This window comes from Antechinus flavipes, chromosome 2, assembly GCF_016432865.1.
Source record: "Antechinus flavipes isolate AdamAnt ecotype Samford, QLD, Australia chromosome 2, AdamAnt_v2, whole genome shotgun sequence".
Taxonomy (NCBI): domain Eukaryota; kingdom Metazoa; phylum Chordata; class Mammalia; order Dasyuromorphia; family Dasyuridae; genus Antechinus; species Antechinus flavipes.
Window position 1 is genome coordinate 82,808,812 of NC_067399.1, and position 23,943 is coordinate 82,832,754.

A 23,943-nucleotide genomic window follows, 5' to 3' on the forward strand; every position below is an offset into this window, starting at 1 on the left:
CAACATGTAAAGGACTGCTTGCCATCTGGGGGAGGCGGTGGAGGGAGGGAGGGGAAAAATCAGAACAGAAGTGAGTGCAAGGGATAATGTTGTAAAAAATTACCCTGGCATGGGTTCTATCAATAAAAAGTTATTAAAAAAAAAAAAGAAAGAAATCAGATTTAAAATAGAAGAGAAACTAGTCTAATCCCTTCTTTTTCAGATAAGAAAACAGATCCAGGGAAGACCTCTGGTCACACAGGTAGAGAAGGGCAAAACCAGAATTCAGACACCAGTCCATATGTATAGAGTCCAAATCCAAGGTTCACTTCACCAATGAAAATGCTTTTCTAATTCCATGATTCTATGTTACACACAGCTATTGTTGGATGAAACATTGTACTGGATAAACTTGCTACTTCCAGGTTATCTCAGATCAGTGGCTCATTTCTTCCCTCCCTGGCGTAAAAAAACAAAAAACAAAATAAAACAAACAAAAAAATCCTTGTAAATTGGATTTGTCTTAGACATTTCTTTACATCTAGGTCTCGGCTTCAAGACAAATAGTTTCTGTTGACTGCTCTAGCTAAGTGAAGTCCCTTCTAGCTCTTGCTCAATACCACTCTGAACTTGGACCCCATTCTTCTCAGTTCAAAACCCCCAATTCTCATGGTGAGACACGCAATGGTGCCTCCCCCTGCCGGCCATGAGTCAGTAAGACAGATTTCTTTTTCTACTGCCTTGCCTCTTAACCAGGTCCTCAGCAATCAGGGAAGGCTGCTTGCCTGGGGAAAACGTCAGTACAAAACTGATGTGTCTTCACTTTATTGGATGGCCTCCCTTGCTATTGCCTTGGGAAGTCAGCTCCACTCTTATGAAACACAATGTTCTCCGGGCAAAAGGCTGAGAAATGTGGTGATCTTCTTCTTTTAAAATAAGTAGAATAGTTCTCTCTGGGGGAGAGGGTAGGTTTTTTGGGGAAGGTTTTTCTGGAGGAAGCCTTAGTATCAGTTCAGATCAATAATTACCCCAAATACAGCCAGCTGGTAAAAATACAAATGTTTATTTCTCCTTCCAAGTCTTGTCTCTTTCCCTAGGCCTGGATAGCTAGATTCTTAGAGGCCTATCTTTCTGCTTGGTTCCAAGATCTCCCTCCAAATGTCTCCAAATCCAAAGGTTTTGTCCTTCAGCCTCTGCCTCTGCTTTCTTCAGCCTCCAGCCAGCACAAAGATGGAATGAATCTCTTGTCTCCTTCACTTGGGGCTTGGCTAGCTTTCTGGAGAGTCTTTCAGACTAGCTTGGTCTCACTGGATCCACTCAGTGGACTCAGTGCAGGAGTCTAGCCACCACAGTGGTGTGAGATGAAGATGAATCTGGTTGTGCCTCTGAGTGAGGAAGTTGGAGATGGTGTGCATGGCACTGCGGACCTGTCTGGAAAGTGGTGTCGGGCGAGAGATGTGTCTTGATGTAGCTGTCCAAGTCGCTGGACTCCATTGTTATCTGATTCTTGCTCCTTTTCACCTAGTATAATTGACACCTCTCCCTGCTGCTATTTCTTCTTTTTCCTTATTTTAATACTTATAAAATTTCCTAAAGCTAGTTGTATTAAATTATATGTATTAAGTTATGTCTTTGGAAATTTAGTTAGGCCCATTTTTATTATAGAATTGACAAAGATCCTCTCCTACCAATTTCCACTCGTTTAGATCTAATTTCTTTTCCAGAGAGAAACAAGGACATATGTGCTTTACACTTTATAAAAGTTCAGTGATCTGCTGTAAAATTATTATTAAACCTTGGCTTTCCATAACTTTGACAATGCTCTCTAAACATTTTCCTTGAACAGAAACAGAAGGCTGTTTTCTAAACATCTGTCCCATCTTAGATGAAATTCTACTTTAACTCTTTTAACAAAACTTCGTTGTTGCATTCACCCTAATTTCTGGGTCAAGAAGACTTTTCCACTGGATCAGGATCAGAGGCTTTTCCACTGGAATCAGGATTTTGTCAGTCCCATGTTCAGGGCACCAAAATGTGGTGTTCTTTTTCTTTTTTAATAATATAATAAGATAGTTCTCTCTGGGAGAAAGCGGGTTTCTCCGGGAGAGGTTTTCTTGGCAGCCTTAGTATCAGTTCAGATCAATAATTACCCCAAATGCAGCCAGCTGGTAAAAATACAAACGTTTATTTTCTCCTTCCAAAATAGCCTGGTTAGTTAAGGCCTATTTCTCTGCTTGGTTCCAAGAGCTCTTGCAGTTTTGTCCTTTGCTTCTGCCTCTGCTTTCTTCAGCCTTCACTCCAACTCCACTCTTCATGTAATTCCGGTGAAATCTGTCCGAGAGCCTCTGTCTGTTTCTTTTATACGAGAGAGAGGAATTGTGGGATATGAGAGAGGGATTATGGGTTTTCTCCCATAGTGCTCTCTGGTCCCAAGAGCTTCAAGGGAGGTGTGAATTCACAAAGTTACATAGTTAACTTTGTGAATTCCTATACTTGTGAACTCCAATGAGTAAAGGTGTGAACACAAGCATTGTATCAATTAGTTCTACTTAGTACCTTGTTTCAGGTTCTGCCCAAAACATCTTCTTGTAAGATCAGATCAGTAATCTATCAACTCTAATGAGTTAGCACTTTGTAAAGATTCCAACAGTCAATGTTGAAAAATTACCCAATGCATATGTTTTGTCAATAAAAAGCTATTAAAAAACAAACAGAAAAACTTAGAAATTTAAGTTACTTATAATTGAAGAAAAAAAAGCCGAGACTACAAAGAAGGGCAAAAGCAATCTTTGCCCTCAAAGAGATCATATTCTACCAGGGAGACAGTAAAATAGGTAAGCACGTATAACATATATTCACACACACACACACACACAAAAAAAATTCATCTACAAATACACAAAGTAGATTCATGATAAAATGAGGTTGAAGTAGATGATCTCAAAGCTATAAATTCTATTATGCTGTGTGACCTACTATATTATACTAATATACTATACTATGAATTTGAATAAACCTCCAAATACCTATATCTCCCCTCCTTCTCCAAGATTAACAGAAATAATATCAAGATACTGAAAAAAATCGCCATCACAACAATCCAAGTTCCTTATAATAACAGAATTATAGCGCAAAACTCATATACTAAAAAAGAACATCTTCATTAACTATATTCTAGTAGAAAACTTTTCCACTAGTTTACATTGAAATCCTAAAATGATCTCTTAATTCCATCTAAGAGTTTTTCAAAAATATATCTAAAAGATAGCTATATAACCACATATACTCTGCCTATTATTTTTAGCATTGTATGGCCATAAGAAACGTCAACTTCAAATTCTCATTCTAGAAAATACGAATGGAGGAAGGGAACTGTCTGTCTTCTTTCTCAAGAGAAAGGTGTTAAGACGAACTCAATGATACATTAGTGATCTATGATTTCATTGATGTTGATATCCCCCTCCATTAAAGTAGATTACAACTCTTCTACCATTTATTAGATGGTTTTCAAGAATTTCTGTGACCAAAAAATCATCACCCTCTAGCCAATCAAGTGATAAGGTTTTCCTAATTTTAGTTAGGCCTGCCCTTAGAAAGCATTCCATTAGGAAAGCCTTCAAGAAATCCATGTCATGAAACAAAGAGGTATCAAAATAGCACTACAGTGAGAGAAATTAAATATGATATTATTTAAATTTGTATATATATGAATAAATTTATCTTTTGTGCATTGATACTAAAAATATTGTCGGGTAGGAACCTTATCACCAAAGCTATATATTTTCTTATAATTTATATCTGCCCCAGATTTTTAAACTAAAGCATAGAAGTTTCAGACATTTAACTTCTGAAAAAATTTTAAGGAACTATACAACATTTCATAATTAAGACCTATTCTAATATCACTAAATACGCCTTAGTTTTAAAGAAGCCAAGTGCAGTGTGCCTACAATTCAGGGACTTTGCTTCTCTCAACCTCAGGATCACTTTATTGTTCTTAACCCTTCCTATCCTGGAAATGGGAAAAGGTAATCTCAAATCAGTTGATCTTAAACAAATGGATAAATCGGAAGCTATTGCACTTAATAATAGTACTGTCTGCTAATATGCAGAAGATGAAAAACACTTCTATAAAATTTCATACAACTATTATTTACGACAAAATTAAAATCAATGATATTTTGTGAATTGGTCTATAATTGGATTTACTCAAACTAGAACAACAATCTATGCTGCTGCTGACCTTAAAGCGTGTGTGTGCTCTCTCTCTCACATATACACATATAAAACTATATTATATGTTCCAAAGCAGCTTAAATTATACCTGCTGCTACAAATGTGTTACAATCTGTTATACAGAATAAACTTTGAACTTGCCAAACAGACAACTGCAACATTGCCCAATGCATTCTTAATAGACATTTTATCTGTCCAAAAAAACCTCCAAATTTTAAAATAAACATTAGGTGCTCTTAGGTGACGCAATGGATAGAGAATTGGGCCTGATAACAGGAGTACTTTAAATATGGCTCTAGCTATACAGTAGTGTACTTAGTCACTTAACCTCTCTGCCTCAGTTTCCTCATCTATTAAGGGATTATAGTACTTACCTCATAGGTACTACTGTGGTCTAGCTTAACTGGAAACAATGGATAAAATGAAGATGACAGCTAACATTCACATACCATTTGCCACATTCTAGGCAGGCACTGTACTAAATACTTTACAGATATAATTTCATTTGACCCTCACAACAATTCTGGAAGGTAGGTACTATTATTATCCCCATTTTACAGTTGAAGACACCAAAACATATAAAAATTAAGTGATTTATCCAAGTTCATACAGCTAGTATCTGTCACTAATGACTATATTCTCAACCTTTCCAACTTGATAAAAATCCATGGCAATAATAAGATAAGATGAGATATCTGTAAAGCACCATATGGATGCTAGCAATCATTATTATTATTATTATCATCAAATGGAAAAACATTTTCTTCTAAGAGCTTTTCCAGCAAATATTAAATTTGAGAATATATTTATGAAATCAGTTTCTTTCCCTAATAACTTTAGTACTTAGCACAGTACTTGGTATAGAGTTGGTTGTTGTCCTTCATTCTTGAACATGACATTACTATGTTAAGGTCAAGGCACAGTGTTTCTGACTATGGCTAATCAGACCAGTCTCTACAAGACGGGCATAAATGGTTCATATGAACATGTGGAATGGAAAAGTCTCTAAATATGCACATTTCAAGTTTCTCTGGAGCTACTGGAATTCTGCTTTGCTTATAGAGCACAACACCTTCTTTGATGAGGACACACAATGCTGGACAGTCCTGTGTCAGTTATCTTCTGTTTCACAAATTATTTCAAAGTTCTTTAGAGAGATTTTGAGAGCTCCCTTGCATTCTGAACCTCCCTATAAGCACTTACCTGTTGTCAGTTCTCTACCAGTATAGAGTAGGTGCTTAATAAAAGCTTGTTGGTTTGACTGTCAATATGTTAACTAGCATGAATCAGCACTAAAGACCCAAGTTATCAGCTATACTCCCCCAAATCGTCAAAACATAAAAAAGCCACAAAACATATGCACAATAGCAAACATTAGTGTGAACTACTGTTCGGTCAGCTCACCATTGTGCTAAGCACTGAAGATACAAAGAAAGTTTCTCAAGAAACTTATGGTCTAACTGGGGAGATACCATGAAAATAACATTAAGTCAGAAAGGCTTGATGAAATTTTGCAAGTCAGATTCAGAAAACTCCTTTGCAAGGCTGTTTTATTACTAACTATTCAATCAACTATATAGTACATTATTATGTACTATGTAGTATGCCTTCCTTGAGGGAGAAAGAATCATTAGCATTTTCTAACCATAAAATCACTATTAATCTTCATTTACATTTGCCAAATTCAGATAATATGAATAATTTCATTCATCCATCTCAGTTCCATTCTTTACAAAGTAATCCAGCTAAGTCTTTAACCAGTTTCCCCCCAAACTCACATGTAAAAACTTAGCAGGCATAAAGCAAATAAATAAATGAAAAGGCTTAATAAACTTAAGTTTGCTTAACAAGACAAACATTGTATTTATTGAAGATCTTTCCTTCATATTTTAATTCTAAAATACAGCCAATGGCATAGTGAATAGAAAACTACTGCAAAGTAGTTTCTTGGCAAAACCAAGAAAACCTGGCTTCACATCCTTCCTCTGATACTATCACTATGTGACTCTGGGAAAAATCACTTAACCTCTCTGTACTTTAGGCCAGAGATATCAAATAGGCAACACTCCTGAGAGCCCTGAAGCAGATGAAAATGTAATTGGGAAATATCAACAAAATAAATATAAACAGAATAGATTATAGATAATATCAATATGTGGTTTTGAGCTAATGGGTAACCTGGAGGGATCCATAAAATAGTTAAGTGGCCTTTGCTTCTAGTGAAGCCAGACATCACTGCTCTAAGACTCAGAGAAAGTATCACTTAGCCTTAGTAGATTAAATGGCAGCTGGAGACCCTATCCTCTTAGCTCCATCCTAAAACCATAGAACTCCCAGATGAGGGAACTTTCCATGCCAAGCAGATGATAGAGCTATCTAGAGCACTGAGGAATTAAATAACTTGGCTAGGATCACACAGCCAGGATATTAAAGATGGAATTTGAATCCAAGTGTTCTTGGCTCTGATGCTACCTATATCTATTATGCCATTGTGCCTAGTGTTCCCAGTTTCTCTCTTCTTTCTCCAATCTATCCTCCACAAAGCTGCCACATGAGACAAATGTGACCATATCCCAACTCAAAAACCTTCACTAACTTCCTACTGCCTCTAGATCTGACATCAGGCTCCTAACACTCTGATGGCTTTCTAACACTATTTCACCGTACTCCAATCTAGCCAAACTAGACCACAAGCTGTTTGCAAAACCCCACTTATTTTCCTTTAAAAAATTTTTTTATTTTAATAGTATATTATTTTTCCAGCTACAGGTAAAGATGGTTTTTCAATTTTCATTTTCATAAGATTTTGAGTTCCAGATTTTATTCTCCCTTCTTTTTTTGCCTCTCCCTTCCCCACACTTAACAAGCAATCTGATATAGGTCATACATGTACATTCATTTTTAACATATTTCCATATGAGTCATTAAGGGAAAAAAAAATCAGAACAAAAGGGAAAAACAAAGAGAAAAAATACAAAAAAAAAAAGGTGAAAATAGTATACTTCAAGCCTCTTTTGGTATCCATAGTCCTCTCTTTGTATGGGGATGGCATTTTCCAAAGTTTATTGGAAATGCCTTAGATCACTGTATTGCTGAGAAGAGCTAAAGTCTATCAAAGTTCATCATCACATTATCTTGCTGCTGCTGTTCTCTTAGTTCTGCTCACTTCAGTCCACATCAGTTCATGTAACCCTTTACCATAACATAACTTGTTTGGCCATTCCCCAACTGATGGGCATCCATTCAATTTTCAATTCCTTTTCACTACAAAAAGATCTGCTTCAACCATACAAACATATGGGTCCTTTTTCATCTCTTTGGGATACAGAATCATTGGTGACACTGCTAGATCAAAAAGTATGGAGTTTTTGAGCCATTTGGGCATAAAAATCTTACACTTATTTTCTCTTTCCTTGCACTTGCTCAGACCATGCTCCATGACTGGAATGTACTCTCTCTTCATCCTGGCCTCTTGGAATTTTTATTTTCCTACAAGATGTAGTTAGTTCAAATGTGTCTTCCTAGAAGTGATGCTTCCTTCCTAACTAATGCTGGGAAAATTACTTAATATCCTACCTGTGTACTGCGAAATCTCCCCAATTCAAGCTCCTCAAAAGTAGGGATCATCTTCGGTTTTATCTTAATATTTGTAGTACTCATAAAGTGCCTTACACATAATTGGTACTTAATAAAGAGCTGCTAAATTTGACTATATATTTTTGCACCTCCAGTGTTAATATATGCTGGCTTCCAATAAATAAATAAATCGTTAGCAGGTGGTATCAAAATAATTGTTTATTATTTAGGGAATAATATAAAGAAATAAGACAATCAAGGACTCATTGCCCAATAAGTGTATAATTTGCCCAATACTGTATTCTTCTTAGCCCAATTTTTATGGAATTGTTAAAATTCTAAAGTGCAAATTGTTCATAGTGCAAAAATCCCTTAATATTTTTTAAAAATTTAATTCAAATGCCTGACATATAAGTAATGAAGAAAGAATGAAGCTGAAGGTAGTAAACTGGTTACATACACAGGGATAATAGGAGCATCTATTTAACACTGGTTTTTCAATCTTATACATGCCTCACATCCTACAGCCTAGGTTTTTTTTTTTTTTAATTAAGTATGCTGAATCAGGCCATATGTTAAGCAAATTTTATGATATAGATTTGTAGCTAACTCTTGAACTAAAATGCCAAGATCATAATTTAATAAAGTTTCAAAAGACAATTAGTGCCTTAATTTTTAAATTAATTTTTGAAAGATTTACAATAAACTGATTTGAATAGCAGAGAATTCAAACTTAATTGATTCAAACTAAGATTCAGACTTAAATATAATATGATCGAGGTATAAAGAGCTAAAAATGTTACCTGGAAAAATAGTTTTCCTGAAATTGGAGGAAGTAAACATTAAATTTTGACTCTGAGTATTTTCAATGGCTATCACTTATGCCTAGAATCCTGTTTTCTAGGAAAAGCCTTTTCTAATTTCGTTTAATACTAGGAACTTCCCTTTGATGATTATTTCTAAGTTATCTAATAAACATCTTGTTTGTATATCATTGTTTTCACCCAATCTCTCCCATTAGATTGTAAGCTCTTTGAAAGCACTGTGTTTTACCTCTGTATCTCCAGGGCTTAATATAGGCATATATAGTATAGTAAAGACATAGCAAATGCTTAATAAATACTGACTAACTTTGACCATAAGAATAAACCATCAATTATATATCAAAATATAGATGACTGGACTTACATGAATTAATGCTACGTGAAGTGAGCAGAATCAAGAGAATATTGTACACAGCAACAACAAGATTATGTGATGATCAACTATGCTGGACTTGGCTCTTTTCAACAATGAAGTGATTCAAGGCAATATCAATAGACTTGTAATGAAAAGAGTGATTTGCATCCAGAGAGAGAACTATGGAGAGGGAATGTGGATCAAAGCACAGTATTTTCACCTTTGTTGCAATTGTTGTTGTTTGTTCGCTTATTTTTTTTTCTCTCATGTCTTTTTTCTTTTCATCTGATTTTTCTTGCACAGCGTGATGAATATGGAAATATGTTTAGAAGAATTGCATATGTTTAACCTAAATATGATTGCCTGCTGTCTAGGAAAGGGGACAGGGAATGAGAGAGGGAGAAAAATTTGGAATACAAGGTTTTGCAAAGGTAATTGTTGAAAATGATCTGTGCATATATTTGAAAAAATAAAATACTATTAATTCAAAATATAGACTACTGGTACCAAATGTTTATCTAGCTACCCTAATAGAAAATAGCTAATTTATACAAAATTAATTTAGAAACTAACTTCTATTATTTCAAAATGTTATAGAAATTCCAGGCAAAAATCCATTTCAATTTTGAGAGCAATGACATTCTAAATTTAATTCTAATTATGTGTAATATCTTAGGCATTTCAAAGTGATTTGCAGGTTCTTTTTAAAAAAATGACTAAGCAGTCAGTCATTTACCAGAGTTCCAAATTGATTTTTCAATTTGCTTCTTTTATCCATTTCTTGCTCCTGAATCAGCACTTTATTGATAATATAAACATACTTCAGTCTTATTTTCCAGTTAAGTTAAAGATTATTATGAAGTCTATTGATTCCATTAAAATTTAGAACCATTACAACCATGACCAGAGAATATAAATTTACTGAATAATAAACTTGGGCTACCATAACAAAGACATTAAGAAAGAAGCTCAGTTCTTTACTAAAAAGCCCTATAAAATGAAAATATTAAAAGTTATAAATAGGAGTTTGGGGATTATTTAGAATTTTGTGTGTGTGTGTGTATGATGGTGTTTATACAACAAATCAGAAGAAATTATTTGTGAGTATAACAATAAATACATTTTTAAAAACTGATTATAAACCATTTACATATTAAAATAAGATGCTTTGAAATAGTTTTTTTTATCAATATGGATTTATCAAATAGGAACATTTCACATATAAAAACAGAAAATGATTATATATGAAATTATACAGTTTTTTTAAAGTACATAATAAATTTAATACTGTGGTTCTAGCACTGTTCTGACTAATTATGCCTCCTGAAATCCTTTCTGCTCTCTTCGGTTTTTTTTTTTTTTTTAATGCCTCATTGATGCTCTTTTCTTCTTTTTCTCCCATGGCATTATTATTACTGCAATGATTATATATGAAATTATACAGTTTTTTAAAAGTACATAATAAATTTAATACTGTGGTTCTAACACTGCTCTGACTAATTATGCCTCCTGAAATTCTTTCTGCTCTCTTCTGTTTGGTTTTTTTTTTTTTTTAATGCCTCATTGATGTTCTTTTCTTCTTTTTCTCCCATGGCATTACTATTACTGCTCTAACTTTCGTTCTTTTATAGTTTCCAAACTCTAAACTACAAGCACTTCCTTAAGCATAGTCAAACATAACAAATCCCATAATGTGGTCATATCTTTAAATGTGTGTATATATCATTCTTCATCTCTCTGCATAAAAGATCATTTGTTTTCTTTCTAATAACATTAACTAATACATTTTTATGAGTTCTAAAATTGTTTAATCAACAAAGTAGGAGAAATTTAAATAAAAAAATATGAAATCAGATTATCATGGAGTTAATAGCTAAAGGAAATTGGAAATATTATTTGGTGAAATTATTCCCCCAAAGCCCAAAATTACATGAAATAAAATGCTTAAAATTCTCAAACAACTTGTCTATATTATAGGTATTGGAGTTACATCACATGATAACAACATAGAGCTCCTGATAAAAAACGGGAATTTAAATACTTTTTAAATAGTGGCCTTATAATATACATATTCTAGATTAAGATGTTTAGTTGCAAATTCCAAAGACTTATTAACACATTCAAAAATTGCTTTTGTATTGCTATTGCTCGTGGAATATTTATTTGATGTAAAATGTCTGTCCTAAACTGGATAACTAGATGGCACAGTGAATAGAATGCTAGGCCCGGAGCCAGGAAGATCTAAGTTCAAATGTGGCCTCTGATACTTACTAGCTGTGTAACCCTAGATCCATCATTTAACCCCTGTCTCAATTTCTTCACCTGAAAAACAGATAACAATAGCACTTGCCTCTAAGGGTTATTTTGAGGATCAAATGAGATAATTGTAAAGTACTAGTATATAGTAAGCACTATGTGTCTGTTGTTGTTGCTAATTATTGACTGGTAGGAAGAAAATTATTCTATTTCTCTAGAATCTATTAATGATTCCTTTGTACATCTAAGTATTCATAGTGTTTTAAAATGATTACATTGTCAACCAAATGTGAAACTTTCTTAAAAAGTTAACTTCTGGATTAAGACCAAATTAATTAAACCTTAGCTAAAAGAAACTTTCATAGAAAATTACAAGCAAATAATAATAGAACTTTCAAAGCTGCCTAAGTCATATTATTAGTCTACTTTTTAAAAGTCAGCAAAACGTTTGTACTATGCTTATAAAGAGGAGTTAATTATAGTATATGATCATTTAATCAAGTATTTAAAATTTAATTTTAAATTTAATAGAATTATCTACTAAGGATTTGCCCTAAACCAAATTTCAACTTCTGCTCTGGATTAATTATTAAAAAAGTTTAAATTTGTAAAGTTAAAAAGTATTGGTTCCTCTTCACAAAATACAAAAATAAACTAGAGTATGAATCTTTTAAAAGGCTAAGTATAATGGATTTTTAAAAAAAAATTTCAAAACAGGACAAAAGTATTAGAAATCTAATTATCTTCCAAGTCTTATTGCTACAAATATTTAGTGAGAATCTGAAAATTTGAAAATGAATGGTGTGATAATTCATTTTCATACATATTTGGGTATATAACAGTAAAAAGGATTTAGGAATACTTGCAATTAAAAAATGAAAAATTGTGCATATCCTTTTATCCAGCAGTATCTCTATTAGGTCTGTATCATAAAAGAGGGAAAAGGACCCACATATACAAAAATGTTTGTAGCAGCCCTTTTTGTAGTAGAAAGAAACTAGAAGTGGAATGGATGCCCATCTGGTGGGGAATGGTTGAATAAGTTATAATATGTAAATGTAATGGAATATTACTGCTCTATAAGAAATGATCAGTAGGATGATTTCAGAAGTTCTGGAGAGATTTAACATGAACTGATGCTGACTGAAGTAAATAGAATCAAGAGAACATTGTACACAGCAACAACAACATTATGGGACAATCAATTTTGATAGACATGGCTCTTTTCAACAATGAGGTTATTCAGGCCAATTCCAAGAGATTTGTGACAGGGAGAACCATCTGCATGCAAAAAGAAGAATGTGGAGCATAACCTAGTATTTTCACTTTTTTTTGGGGGGGGGGGGCTTGCATTTTTTTTTCCCTTTTTGAACAGATTTTTCTTGTGCATCATGATAATTGTGGAAATATTGTATAGGAGAATTGCATAAGTTTAACACATATTGGATTATTTGCTATCTAGGGGAGGGGATAAGGAGAAGGAAAGCAGAAAAAATTGTGGAACATAAGGTTTTGCAAAGGTCATTGTTGAAAACTATGCATATGTTTTGAAGATAAAAAGCTTTATTTAAAAAAAAAATCAATTGCTTACATTTCAGGATGTATTGCCCATAATAATGGTATTATAAATGGAAACTTGTTTTCCAAGGCTTATGATGTTCCATAAACAAGACACTCGTATTTCTTTTACCTTGTGCCATTTTTTATGGCTGATCCTAACATCTAGAATGCCTCCCCTTCTTCATCTCAACCTACTCTTCCTCCATGAAATCATTTAATTTCTAAAATTTTAACTTCTACAACAAACCTTTCTCAATCCCTCTTAATTTAAGCTACTGCCTTCCTTCTCATTTCCCACTTTCCCTAGATAATAGCTTGCTTGTACAAAGTCGTTTGCTTTTTGTCTCCCCCCTTAGATTGTGAGCTCCTGAGGTCAAGGATCATCTTTTGCCTCTTTTTGTATTTCCAGAGCTTAACACAGTGCCAAGCACAGAGTATGCACTTAATAAATATTTATTGACTGAATACTTCACAAGATTTTCATATTATATTAAGTCCCTTACTACAGTACTCCACTTAGACACTCAGAGTGCTACAAAATTACTGACCTCTGCTTCCAAATTTATGTGTTATTATAAGCAAACAGCCAAATGAAACTTACCTAAATTCTTCCTTTTCACAATTTCTTTCTCTAATTTTAAACCTTCCTCTTCCCTCAAAAGTTCCAAATTTCACCCCCCCCCTTTATTTCCTGTCTCTTAACATCACCAAAATCTTTCTTAATACCAAAGGTCTTATCCTCATTTTTTGAAGTTTTCTTGTTCTTGAGAAGGTCAGGGGAAACAGACTATCAAAATTTCAGAGGAGGTATGGTAACAGGAATTTGATGATTGCCCACACTCTCTAAAACTCAAGTATTCATACTCCAAGTTTCAAAATTAATATAATTACAAAATCTAAATGAATCTAAGAGATAAAGTGTATTGTTTGTGGAACATTGAGGAGGGCACTTCACTAGATTGAACAGTAAGGTATAGGAAGTTCACATTCAAATTCATGTCATATTTTATTAATACAAATATGCTTTAAAACTTTTCCAACTTATTCCAGTTTTCTGACTCCTTTTCCTCTTTTATAATTGTAATGCTTACTATACATATCTCTAATTAATAACCTTTAATGATTATAGAAAACTAATACCATGAGGTCTGTCACAATGTGACACTATGTCAATCTGGCTATCAGACATACTGATAAACATAATTTCTACAAAGAATTATAAAGTGTCAAATACCTATGCAATAAACTCTTAATTCTAATACTTTCTTACACATGGCTGAAAATGTAATCATTCCACAGAAGATTGATTCATTAAAAACAAACAAAAAAAGCAACAACAACCACACAACTCATTATAAATGGAAGAATCAAACTCTTAGCCACCCAATATAGTAACCCATCCTTCCATCAGCTGGTAAGGTGATTTTTTTTTGTCCTGAGGCAGTCTGACCATGTCATTCTTCTGCTAAATGAGCTCCAGGAGATGTAGGATCAAATAAATTCTTTTGTGTGGCATTTAAAGCTCTCCACAACTTTGCCCTTTCCTACTTTTCCAATCTTCTTATATCACATTCTCCTCAATGCACTCTATGATCCAACCATACTGCCATATTTGCTGTTTCTCACCCATGGCACCACCTCCCTATACCTTTGTACTAGATGAGCCCCATTCCTAGGATGCTCTGCCCTCTTACTTCCAACTCAGAGTCAGCTAAATCTTCTTCAAGCGTCCTTTCCTATTCTCCCCAAGTTGCCAGTCTTCATCTCTCAGATTACCTTTTAGCTACTTTGTATATTTACCCAGTTATTTATATGTTGTCTCTCCACTTACAATATACTCTTTGAGAGGGACTGTTTCTTGCCTTTTTTTAATATCCCCAAATCCTTAGCACAATGTCACAAAAAGTAAATATTTAATAAAAAAATTCAGGAAAAATAGATTTGTTTAATTTTAAAAGCACCAAAGTTATTTTTTAAAAATTTTTATTTAATGATTATTTTATATTGACAGAATCCATGCCAGGGTAATTTTTTTTACAACATTATCCTTTGCACTTGTTTCTTTTCCGATTTTTTTCCCCTCCCTCCCTCCACCCCCTCCCCTAGATGGCAAGCAGTCCTTTATATGTTGGATATGTTGCAGTATATCCTAGATACAACATATGTTTGCAGAACCGAACAGTTCTCTTGTTGCACAGGGAGAATTGGATTCAGAAGGTATAAATAACCCGGGAAGAAAAACAAAAATGCAGATAGTTCACATTCGTTTCCCAGTGTTCTTTCTTTGGGTGTAGCTGAAAAGCACCAAAGTTAAAAAAAAAAAAAACAGTATTATAAGGCACTTTTACTTTAGTCATAACACTTAGATTTTCAAAAAGTATTATCAATTCCAAAACTTATTACTTTTGCCTAAAAAGAGTTATTTTTGTTTTGCTTTAGCCGTAACTCAAGCGTTTCTCTATACTCTTTCTACCAATTTACAAAAAGGTTAACCAATTTCTGGGTATATATTAATTACATTATTGAAAAACATGTATTCCTATGTGTATGTATATAATTTAAATGAATATATAATCTTAGTATTAAAGATCATACTATTTTTTTAAAAAAACTGAAGAGAAACAGATATTATACCTCTCACATTTATGGGTAGGGAGATAGATAGCACAATGGAAAGAATGCCCTGTCTGGAGTCAGCAAGCCCTGAGTTCAAACCCAGCCTCACTTACTAGTCATATGATTATGAGCAAATCACTTAACCACTGTCTATCTCAGTTTCTTTACCTGTAAAAGGAGTATATTAATAGCTCCAATCTCACAGGATTATTGTATGGATCAAATGAGATAATATTTGTAAAGCACCTAACATATAGTAAGCTCTAAATAAATGTTAGCTAAACCATTACTATTTGAAGATTCATTTTTAACCCAATAAGAGAAGTGGCAATTACAAAAGATCAAATAGATAACTCTGCATGAAAACTGAAAAGCTATGAAGACAAAATTAATGCACCTAAGATAGTGGTTTAATGCAAAATATTTACAAGCACTATGAAATAATACTCCAAAACACTAATAAAGAGAGAAATAAAAATCAAAACAACCTTTAAGTTTCACTTTCCATCTTGCAAATTAGCACAAAATTTTTTTTAATTGCAATAATTAATGTTGAAGAGATTGTAAAATGATAATAATTCTAAAATGTTGATGAGGTTATAAAATTGTACAATCATCTTAGAAAGAAATTTTGAATTATGCAAATAAAATTGGCTTATATCTAAAGGAAATCATGAATAATAATAAAATTCCCAGACATACCAAAATATAGCAGTATTTTTTGTGATAAAAAGGAATTGAAAATAAAGTAGATGCCCAGTAATTAGGGAATAGCTAAACAAATTGTGATGAATGAATGTAATGGAATATTATTGTGATGTAAGAAATGTATGTCATCAATAGAGAAAAACATGGGAAGATATACGTGAACCAATGCAGAGTGGAGTAAGCAGAGCTAAGAAATCAACATACATAGTAACTATAACAATGTAAATGTAAAGAAGTACACACCAAAAAGAAAAAAAAAGTGAATAACAAAATTAAAGATCAGGGACTGGAAAGAAGAGATATGAAGGGACACTCCCAACCCATTCCTTGATGAAGGTAGTAATTACACAGGCATTATGTATTGTATATGTTTTGGACTTTTATTATTTGTACTGATTCTTCTCTAATGCATGCACACAAACACACACATACACACACATACACAATTTGTTTTATGTCCCTTCTGAGGGTAGTGAGAGAGATACTTGGGATATTATAATGATATAAAAAACAGAAGACATCAATAAAATTTTATTTTTTAAACGTGTAGTTAGGTAGAACGTTTACATTTCTCTAACAAACTGATGATTTGTGCTAGATGGCAGATTCTTAAAACTGACAGGAATAAAAGCACAAAAGCAACATTCAAAAGGCATTTCCTAAATTCTCTTCCCTTGAGGTAGTATCAATTTCAAGATAATAAGTTTATTTTTTAAATAACATCTGAACTAGTCAGGTCAACAGGTCACAAATTGTGACCTACTTGATCTCTTCTCTCTGATACAAATATAATAAAGTAACACTTCATTTATCAGGAAATGAACTGTTCCACACAAGTAAATCTTCCAAGATAAATGAAACATATCCTATTTGAGAGTCAAATATTTCTTAGTCACAACATACTTTATAACATTGCTTCCTTAAATTAAATCTATTGAAGAATGGAGGCTTGACCAAGCCACTAGATCGTAAGACCTAAAGCAAAGAAGCAGGAAAGGAGAAGAGGACTTTCATTCCTATTCTGGCACTACAGTCAAGGGGATGCACTCTAGTCTCCCCAAGGTAAGATACTAAACATAATTGAACCTTTTCTTGGTGAGTCAGTATCATCATTACTTTAATGATGGGTCGATGTGGTAATACAGTAATGCCCTTGGGGGTTGTTGAGGTGTGTAAGGCTATTTGCTCCTAATGGCTCCAGACAGCTAAGCTAGAGTTTTGTTTATTTTTTTAATAGTTTTTCTCCCTTTTCCCTCACAATCAAGCTATCAACTCCCTCTTTGTGGCTTCACAGATGTCTTAGTGACACAAATTACTTCCATGTTTAAATGTAGAGTCATGCATGAAATAAGTGTAAAGTGAGAATTAAATGAGGATCTAATGCATTATCTTGATTGAAAAGTTTATGGTTTTGTGACATCTTTTAAGATCCTCAGAAACTTTTGCTTGCTTTCTGGATTCAATATACTTTATGTTGCTAAGAAGTTGACTTCTTACATAATTAAGGTGTTTCTGCAATTCGATTTTCCATTTGCATCTAAAATTTAGGCCTTTAAAAAAAATCCCCTTAAGTCTGAACTTAAGAACGTTATAAAGAAAAAAAAAAAGTGAAAGTTTCTGATGCAAAAATGAGAAAAAAGTAAGGAGAGTGAAAATCTTTGTATCTTTCAAGATAAATTAAGAAGATACTATTGGTTATAAGGTTATAAGAATACAAAGAGTAACTGTTTTCCAAACTTAATCCTATAATCTAGAGTAACAAAAAGTAAACTATATTTTAAGAAGAACACAATTACTAAACACAGTTATTTTGTTAAACTTAAGTGTTGAACTCAATTCCTGGTAACAGGAATTTTAAAGCATGTTTTTAAAAGTTGTTAATAAAAGAATAGGAAAACACAAAGTATCTTCTAAACGTGAACTGAAATAACAAATTATTTTTTCAAAAATTACACACACACAGCCATTAAAGAATTCCACTTTCAGAAGCCTTAATGTACCTTTTGGTACACAATATGGCTTTTAAAAGTTTGCAGATAGAAATCACAAAGAGATATACCAAAGGCTAAAAATTCTGAATATCAAGCCAAAGTTTCAAAAATCTTAGCCTTCCAAAACAAGTAAAAACTAAGATACAAACAAAATAGTACCACTTTCACATACCATTTTTAAATGGAGGATGGGGGCAATTCTGGATTATGGCAAAGTGTCCAAAAAAAAAAAAAAAAAAAAACAAGACGAAGAGATTTATCTAATTCTCTAGCTAACCAAAGGGAAGTACAATTTCTTAAGGCAAACACGACGGTCAAAAATCAAATCAACAAACATTTCTTAAGCTCCTACTCGGTGTCACACTAGGCTGGGCACTGGGATAAAAAGAAAAGCAAAACCAGTCCCTTCTCCGAGGAAGCTTGCAATGAATGTGAGAAGTTTGCGATAGTCGGATCACCGAGGTGCTCTGGACACCCAGGATAAGCAATCACTTTACTTCAAAGTTACAAAGGAGAGAAAAATGTAAGCTTCTTGAGGACAGGGCTTTCATTTTGCCTCAGTGATTACTGAACTGAATGGAGAGAATGATAAGGCAGTAATGGCTCATTCTGAGATACTCTTCAGAATACCCATACATACTAAGAAGAAAAAAGGAGGCAGGGGGAGGCAGTAAGCTTCCCGCGGGTGGCCGCTACAAACGCCCTCCCGCAGCCACCGAGCGGTCAGGGATAGCACCAACACCGCCGCGAGAGCCCGGGAAAGGAGTCCCCGGGATGCCATTCCCCTTCCCGCCCCACCCCCTGTGCGGGCCCCCAACTCACCTTTTTCAGGGCCGTCACCAACAGCCCCCTCCACTTGGGCGCGTTTTCCTCGCTGAAGAACTCGTACTGTAGTTGCAGCGCCTGCATGGTGCCCCGGGGGCTCCTCTGGGGGGCGGCGGCGGCCGAGCGGGGCGCCAGGGGGCGGAGAGGACTAGGACAAGGAAGAGGAGGAGGAGGAGGAGGCCGTGCTCTCACGCCCGGCCCCGGCGGAGGGCAAGGCGAGCGGGGGCCCGGCGCGGCCACTTACACAGGACTAAGGACCAAGCCGAGCCCGGACCAGGAGGCGGCGGCGGCGGCATCCCGCACCGCCTCCCCCGGGCCGGGGCCGGGGCCGGGGCAGGCGCTCTTCCCCCCACCCCCGCTGTCGCTGCCGCTGCTGGGCCTGCCTCGGCACGGCGCCGCCCCCAGGGTCCCCTTCGGCGTCTGCCCGGGGCCCGGCCCGCCTGGCCCGGCCTGGCCCTGCAGCGCAGCCCCGGGGAGGGGGGGGCGTGCGGTGAGCGACGTCTCCGGCACCCCTTCCCTCAGCTACCGCAGCGAGGCTGCCAGAGGGGTCCCGAGAGAGCAGGGTCCCCAAGCGACGTGAAGAACAGAGCAGGAGAGGAAAGATGGAAACAACCCGATCTTGTTGTTCTATAAGAATTCGGCCACCCTGGGGTGCTGCCGCCGCCGCCGCCGCCGCCGCCGCCGGTGGTGTAAAGCTCAAGCTTCCTACTTCTGAGTGGAACCTGCCTCGCTACTGAGCATGCTCAGCTGCAGCGACGGCTGCTCGCTGCTTCTAGCCCCGGAGGCTGCCACCTCCCCCCCTTCTCCGCCCCCTACCTTCTCCGACTCCAGGTTTTCCCTTCAACCACGAAGGGTCGGAGGGGGGGGGGAGAGGGAGGCGGGGGAAATGCAAGAAATCCGGAGATTGGCTGTGTTCGGTGTTCAGCCCTGGCACTGGGGGGAAGGGGAGTGGCGGAGTGGTGGCAAACGGCTACAAGGGAGCGGGGGTGGAGGGGGGAGGACAGAATGGGGATGCAGCTAAAGGATTCTATCCTAGTTTGGGGAAAGCTCTCTCAGTTGAGAGATGGGGTCATGTGAAAGAACGTGCTTCACCTTTGGACGTCTGAGGTTCTTTTTGTTTCTGAAGCCCCCGGTGAGAAGTGTGACGCAGACTTAGTTTACAGCATTGGGAAATGTCGGATGAAAGCCTAGGATGGTGTAGGCAACAGCCTACAAAACAGACGGGTCTCTAAACTGTTCCGAGAGGGATAGGGCAGATATGTGCGTGACGCGCCCTTTCCTTCCACCCAAGGACGCCGACATGTGCAATCTCAAATGTCATTTTCGGACACAGGGACACACAGAAGAAATCAGAAGAGACCTTAGAGGGCATCTGTTCCAATCTGGATTGCATCTGCCGGTTCCCTCCGAGATTACCTTCTCTTTACACTGTGCGCATCTTGCGTGCACAAATTTTACATCTTGTCTCCTTCTTTAAAAGTGTGAGCTCCTTGAGAGCACAATCCGCACGGTGTTGACTTTCTTTTTATTCCCAGCTTTTAGCACAGTGCTTGACAAATAGCTGGAGCTCCACAAGTGACTGTTGATTAATAACCTAGAGACTTAGAAAAGGGTGATATATTTATAATGATTACAAGTTTCATTCTAGGAAGAACACAGGGACCCAAAATAATAAAACAAAACAAAAACCTAAGGGAAAGAGGAATAGCTAGTAGATAAATCGGGCTTCTTAACCTGTGAATATACTCCAGCAGGTGATAGTTGAGTAATGTAGATTCTTGATTTCAGAAGCAAAAATGGTGGAAGAGGGAAAGAAATGAGAGGCTTCAAGGGGAGGAGAGGAGAACACGGAAATGTTAATCAGCTGTCCAGTGTTTTCTTTTATCTGCATAATCAAAAAAAGCTACCTTCGAAAACAAATTATTGGATGTGAATTCCAGGTAAAATGGTATAGTCAAAATCTATGGTTTAGATTCTACGGTATAATTATTACAAAGTGCCTTAAAATTATCTCACTTGATCCTCAAAACAACCTAAGGAAGTAGATGCTATTACCCTGTTTACAAATGAAGAAATTGAGATTAAGTGCTTTACTCAGAGTTTTGCGTAAGCTTTGCTTAAGGTTGTGTTTGAACTTTTCTTAAATCCCAAACCAGAGGTCAATCCAATGCACGGGAATGAATAGCATATGTGTGTATACATAATACATACATATTCAGTACACACATGTAAACATGTCGCTTTAAAGTTTGCAAAGCGTTGAACGTTTCTCATTTGGTCCTCACAATAACTTTGGGATGTTTATTCCTATTTTACAGATAAGGAAACCAAGGCAGAAAGGTTAAGTGATTCGTTCAAAGTCATACAGCGAGTGAGCCCTACGATGTAATTAGCAATCAAAATCTGTCAGCAAGCCCTTGTGATCTGAGTTAAATTTCTTACTGCGGGGTACCTTCCCCAATCTAACGCTGCACTCCACCCTTACCCCCCAGGGTCTGCCTGCATAGCCAGGGAAGAATCCTGCCCGATGCGGCTTAGGCAGCAAGAGCTCTAGGACTATGGGTGCAAAGGAGGAGTCTCACCAAGGTGAGGGAAACTTTACACTCCGCCCCTGCCCCATCCCTCCCCCTTTCTTTTCCTGGGCTGGTAGCACAGGTATTGCTCTGCTCTTGGGCCGTAGAGTAAAACCCGGATAATTGGATTATTAGACTGGACTGGGAATGCTCAATAACCTAGTACCGGGGAGGGGATGGTGGTAGTGGTTGTTCTCGAGTAAGGATAAATTCACGATCTTCGAATCACAGCCCAAGAATTGGGATGAGTCGGGTTGCTGGTCGAATAGAAATGGTCAAGAGGGGAGGGGCTCCAGCTGAGGCCTTAAGAGGGAAGAACCTCTGGGACTAAATAGTCTGTGCAATTTGTGGGAGACAAAAGAATATTCATCCTCCAAAATAGTCAATGACTATAGTAATCTAGTGTTTGACAAACCCAAAGACCCCCAGTTTTTGGGATGAGAACTCACTATTTGACAAAAACCTCTGGGAAAATTGGAAACTAATATGGCAGAAACTAGGCATTGACCCATACCTAACACCTTGTACCAAGATAAGGTTGAAATGGATTCATGATCTAGACATGACACAAACAAATTAGAAAAACATAAGATAGTTTATCTCTTAGATCTGTGGAGGAGGAAAGAATTTGTGACCAAAGAAGAATTAGAGGATCATTATTAATCACAAAATAGGTCATTTTGATTATATTAAGTTAAGTTTTTGTACAACAAAACTAATGCAGACAAGATTAGAAGGGAAGCAATAAACTGGGAAAACATTTTTACATTCAAGGGTGCTGATAAAGTCCTCATTTCTAAAATATATAGAGATTGACTCAAATTTATAAGAATTTAAGGCATTCTCCAATTGATAAATGGTCAAAGAATATGAACAGACAATTTTCAGATGAAGAAATTGAAATTCTAGTCATATGAAAAGGTGCTCCAAATCACTATTGATCAGAGAAATTCAAATTAAGACAAGTCTGAGATACCACTACACACCTGTCAGATTGGTTAAGATGACAGGAAAAGGGAGGGAATGTGTGAGAAAGCTGGGACACTGATACATTGTTGGTGGAACTGTGAATGGATTCAACCATTCTGGAGAGTGATTTGGAACTATGCTTAAAAAGTTATCAAACTGTCTATATACTCTTTAACCCAGCAGTGTTTCCACTGGGTTTATATCCCAAAGAGATACTAAAGAAGGGAAAGGGACCTGTATGTGCCAAAATGTTTGTGGCAGCCCTGTTTGTAGTGGTAAGAAACTGGAAACTGAATGGATGCCCATCAATTGGAGAAGGGCTGAATAAGTTATGGTATATGAATGTTATAGAATATTATTGTTATGTAAGAAACGACCAACAGGATGATTTCTGAGAGGCCTGGAGAGACTTACATGAATTGATGCTGAGTGAAATGCACAGAAGTTACAGGGGTCCTCAAACTTTTAAAATAGGGGGCCAGTTCACTGTCCCTCAGACTGTTGGAGGGCCGGGCTATAGTAAAAACAAAAACTTTGTTTTGTGGGTCTTTAAATAAAGAAACTTCATAGCCCTGGGTGAGGGGGATAAACATCCTCAACTGCCACATCTGGCCCTCAGTCCCCAGTTTGAGGACCCCTTTCACCACCAAGATTATAGGATGATCAGTTCTGATGGACATGGCTCTCTTCAACAATGAGATGATTCAGATCAGTTCCAATTGCTCACTGATGAAGAGAGACATCTGAACCCAGAGAGAGGCCTGTGAGAACTGTGTGGTTCACAACATAGCATTTTCACATTTTCTGTTGTTTGCTTGTATTTTATTTTCCGATTTTTTTTTCTAGATCCATTTTTTCTTGTGTAGCAAGATAACTGTATAAATGTGTTTACATACTTAACATATTTAACATGTATTGGACTACCTGTCATCTAGAGATGGGGGTGGAGGGAAGGAGGGAAAAATTTGGAACAGAAAGTTTTGCAAGCGTTGATAAATTACCCATGTATGTTTTGAAAATAAAAGGCTTTAATTAAAAAAAAAAAGACATTAGCTGACGACCAGGAATGTGGTCTTTGTTAAGAAAATAAAACTTGCTAGCTGTGATCTTAAATATGTGTGTGTGTGTGTGTGTGTTCATCCTCGCTCGAAGAGGAAGAGAAACGGCCCAGGAGGGGCCGGGTGAAATGGGGCAGTGACTGGCAGCCCCTGAACCACCATTGCCTCAGCCCAAACTGTTAGAATCCGGCGGCGCCTGGGCGGCTTCTTCCTCTTACGCTTCTCTTTCCTTGACCAAACTAAAGGAGGCTTGCGCCAGGGCGGAAGTGACGCTCAGAGGAGGCGTCCAGAACAGTTAGTCGAGCTCAGAGCTTCTCGGCCGCGCTTCGGCGATTCAGGGAGCGGAAGGAGGAATCATCTCCTCCCCACTGAACCTCAGCGACACGCCCCCTGCCGGCGAGAGGGCCGCGCATGCGG

General features: G+C 36.6%; 1 protein-coding gene across 2 annotated transcripts in view; it reads right to left on the reverse strand.

Moving 5' to 3' along the window:
- The window catches only part of SOS1 (SOS Ras/Rac guanine nucleotide exchange factor 1), a 172,527-nt gene extending 148,795 nt beyond the window's left edge, over positions 1–23,732 (reverse strand). Inside the window, exon 1 of one of the 2 annotated variants that reach the window (XM_051975136.1) lies at positions 18,924–23,732. In XM_051975136.1, coding sequence (XP_051831096.1) covers positions 18,924–19,010 — 87 coding nt within the window. In that variant the 5' untranslated portion in view covers positions 19,011–23,732. The remainder of the gene's footprint in view (positions 1–18,923) is intronic. The other variant, XM_051975137.1, reaches the window with a different exon arrangement.
- Between the last annotated feature and the right edge of the window lie 211 nt (positions 23,733–23,943).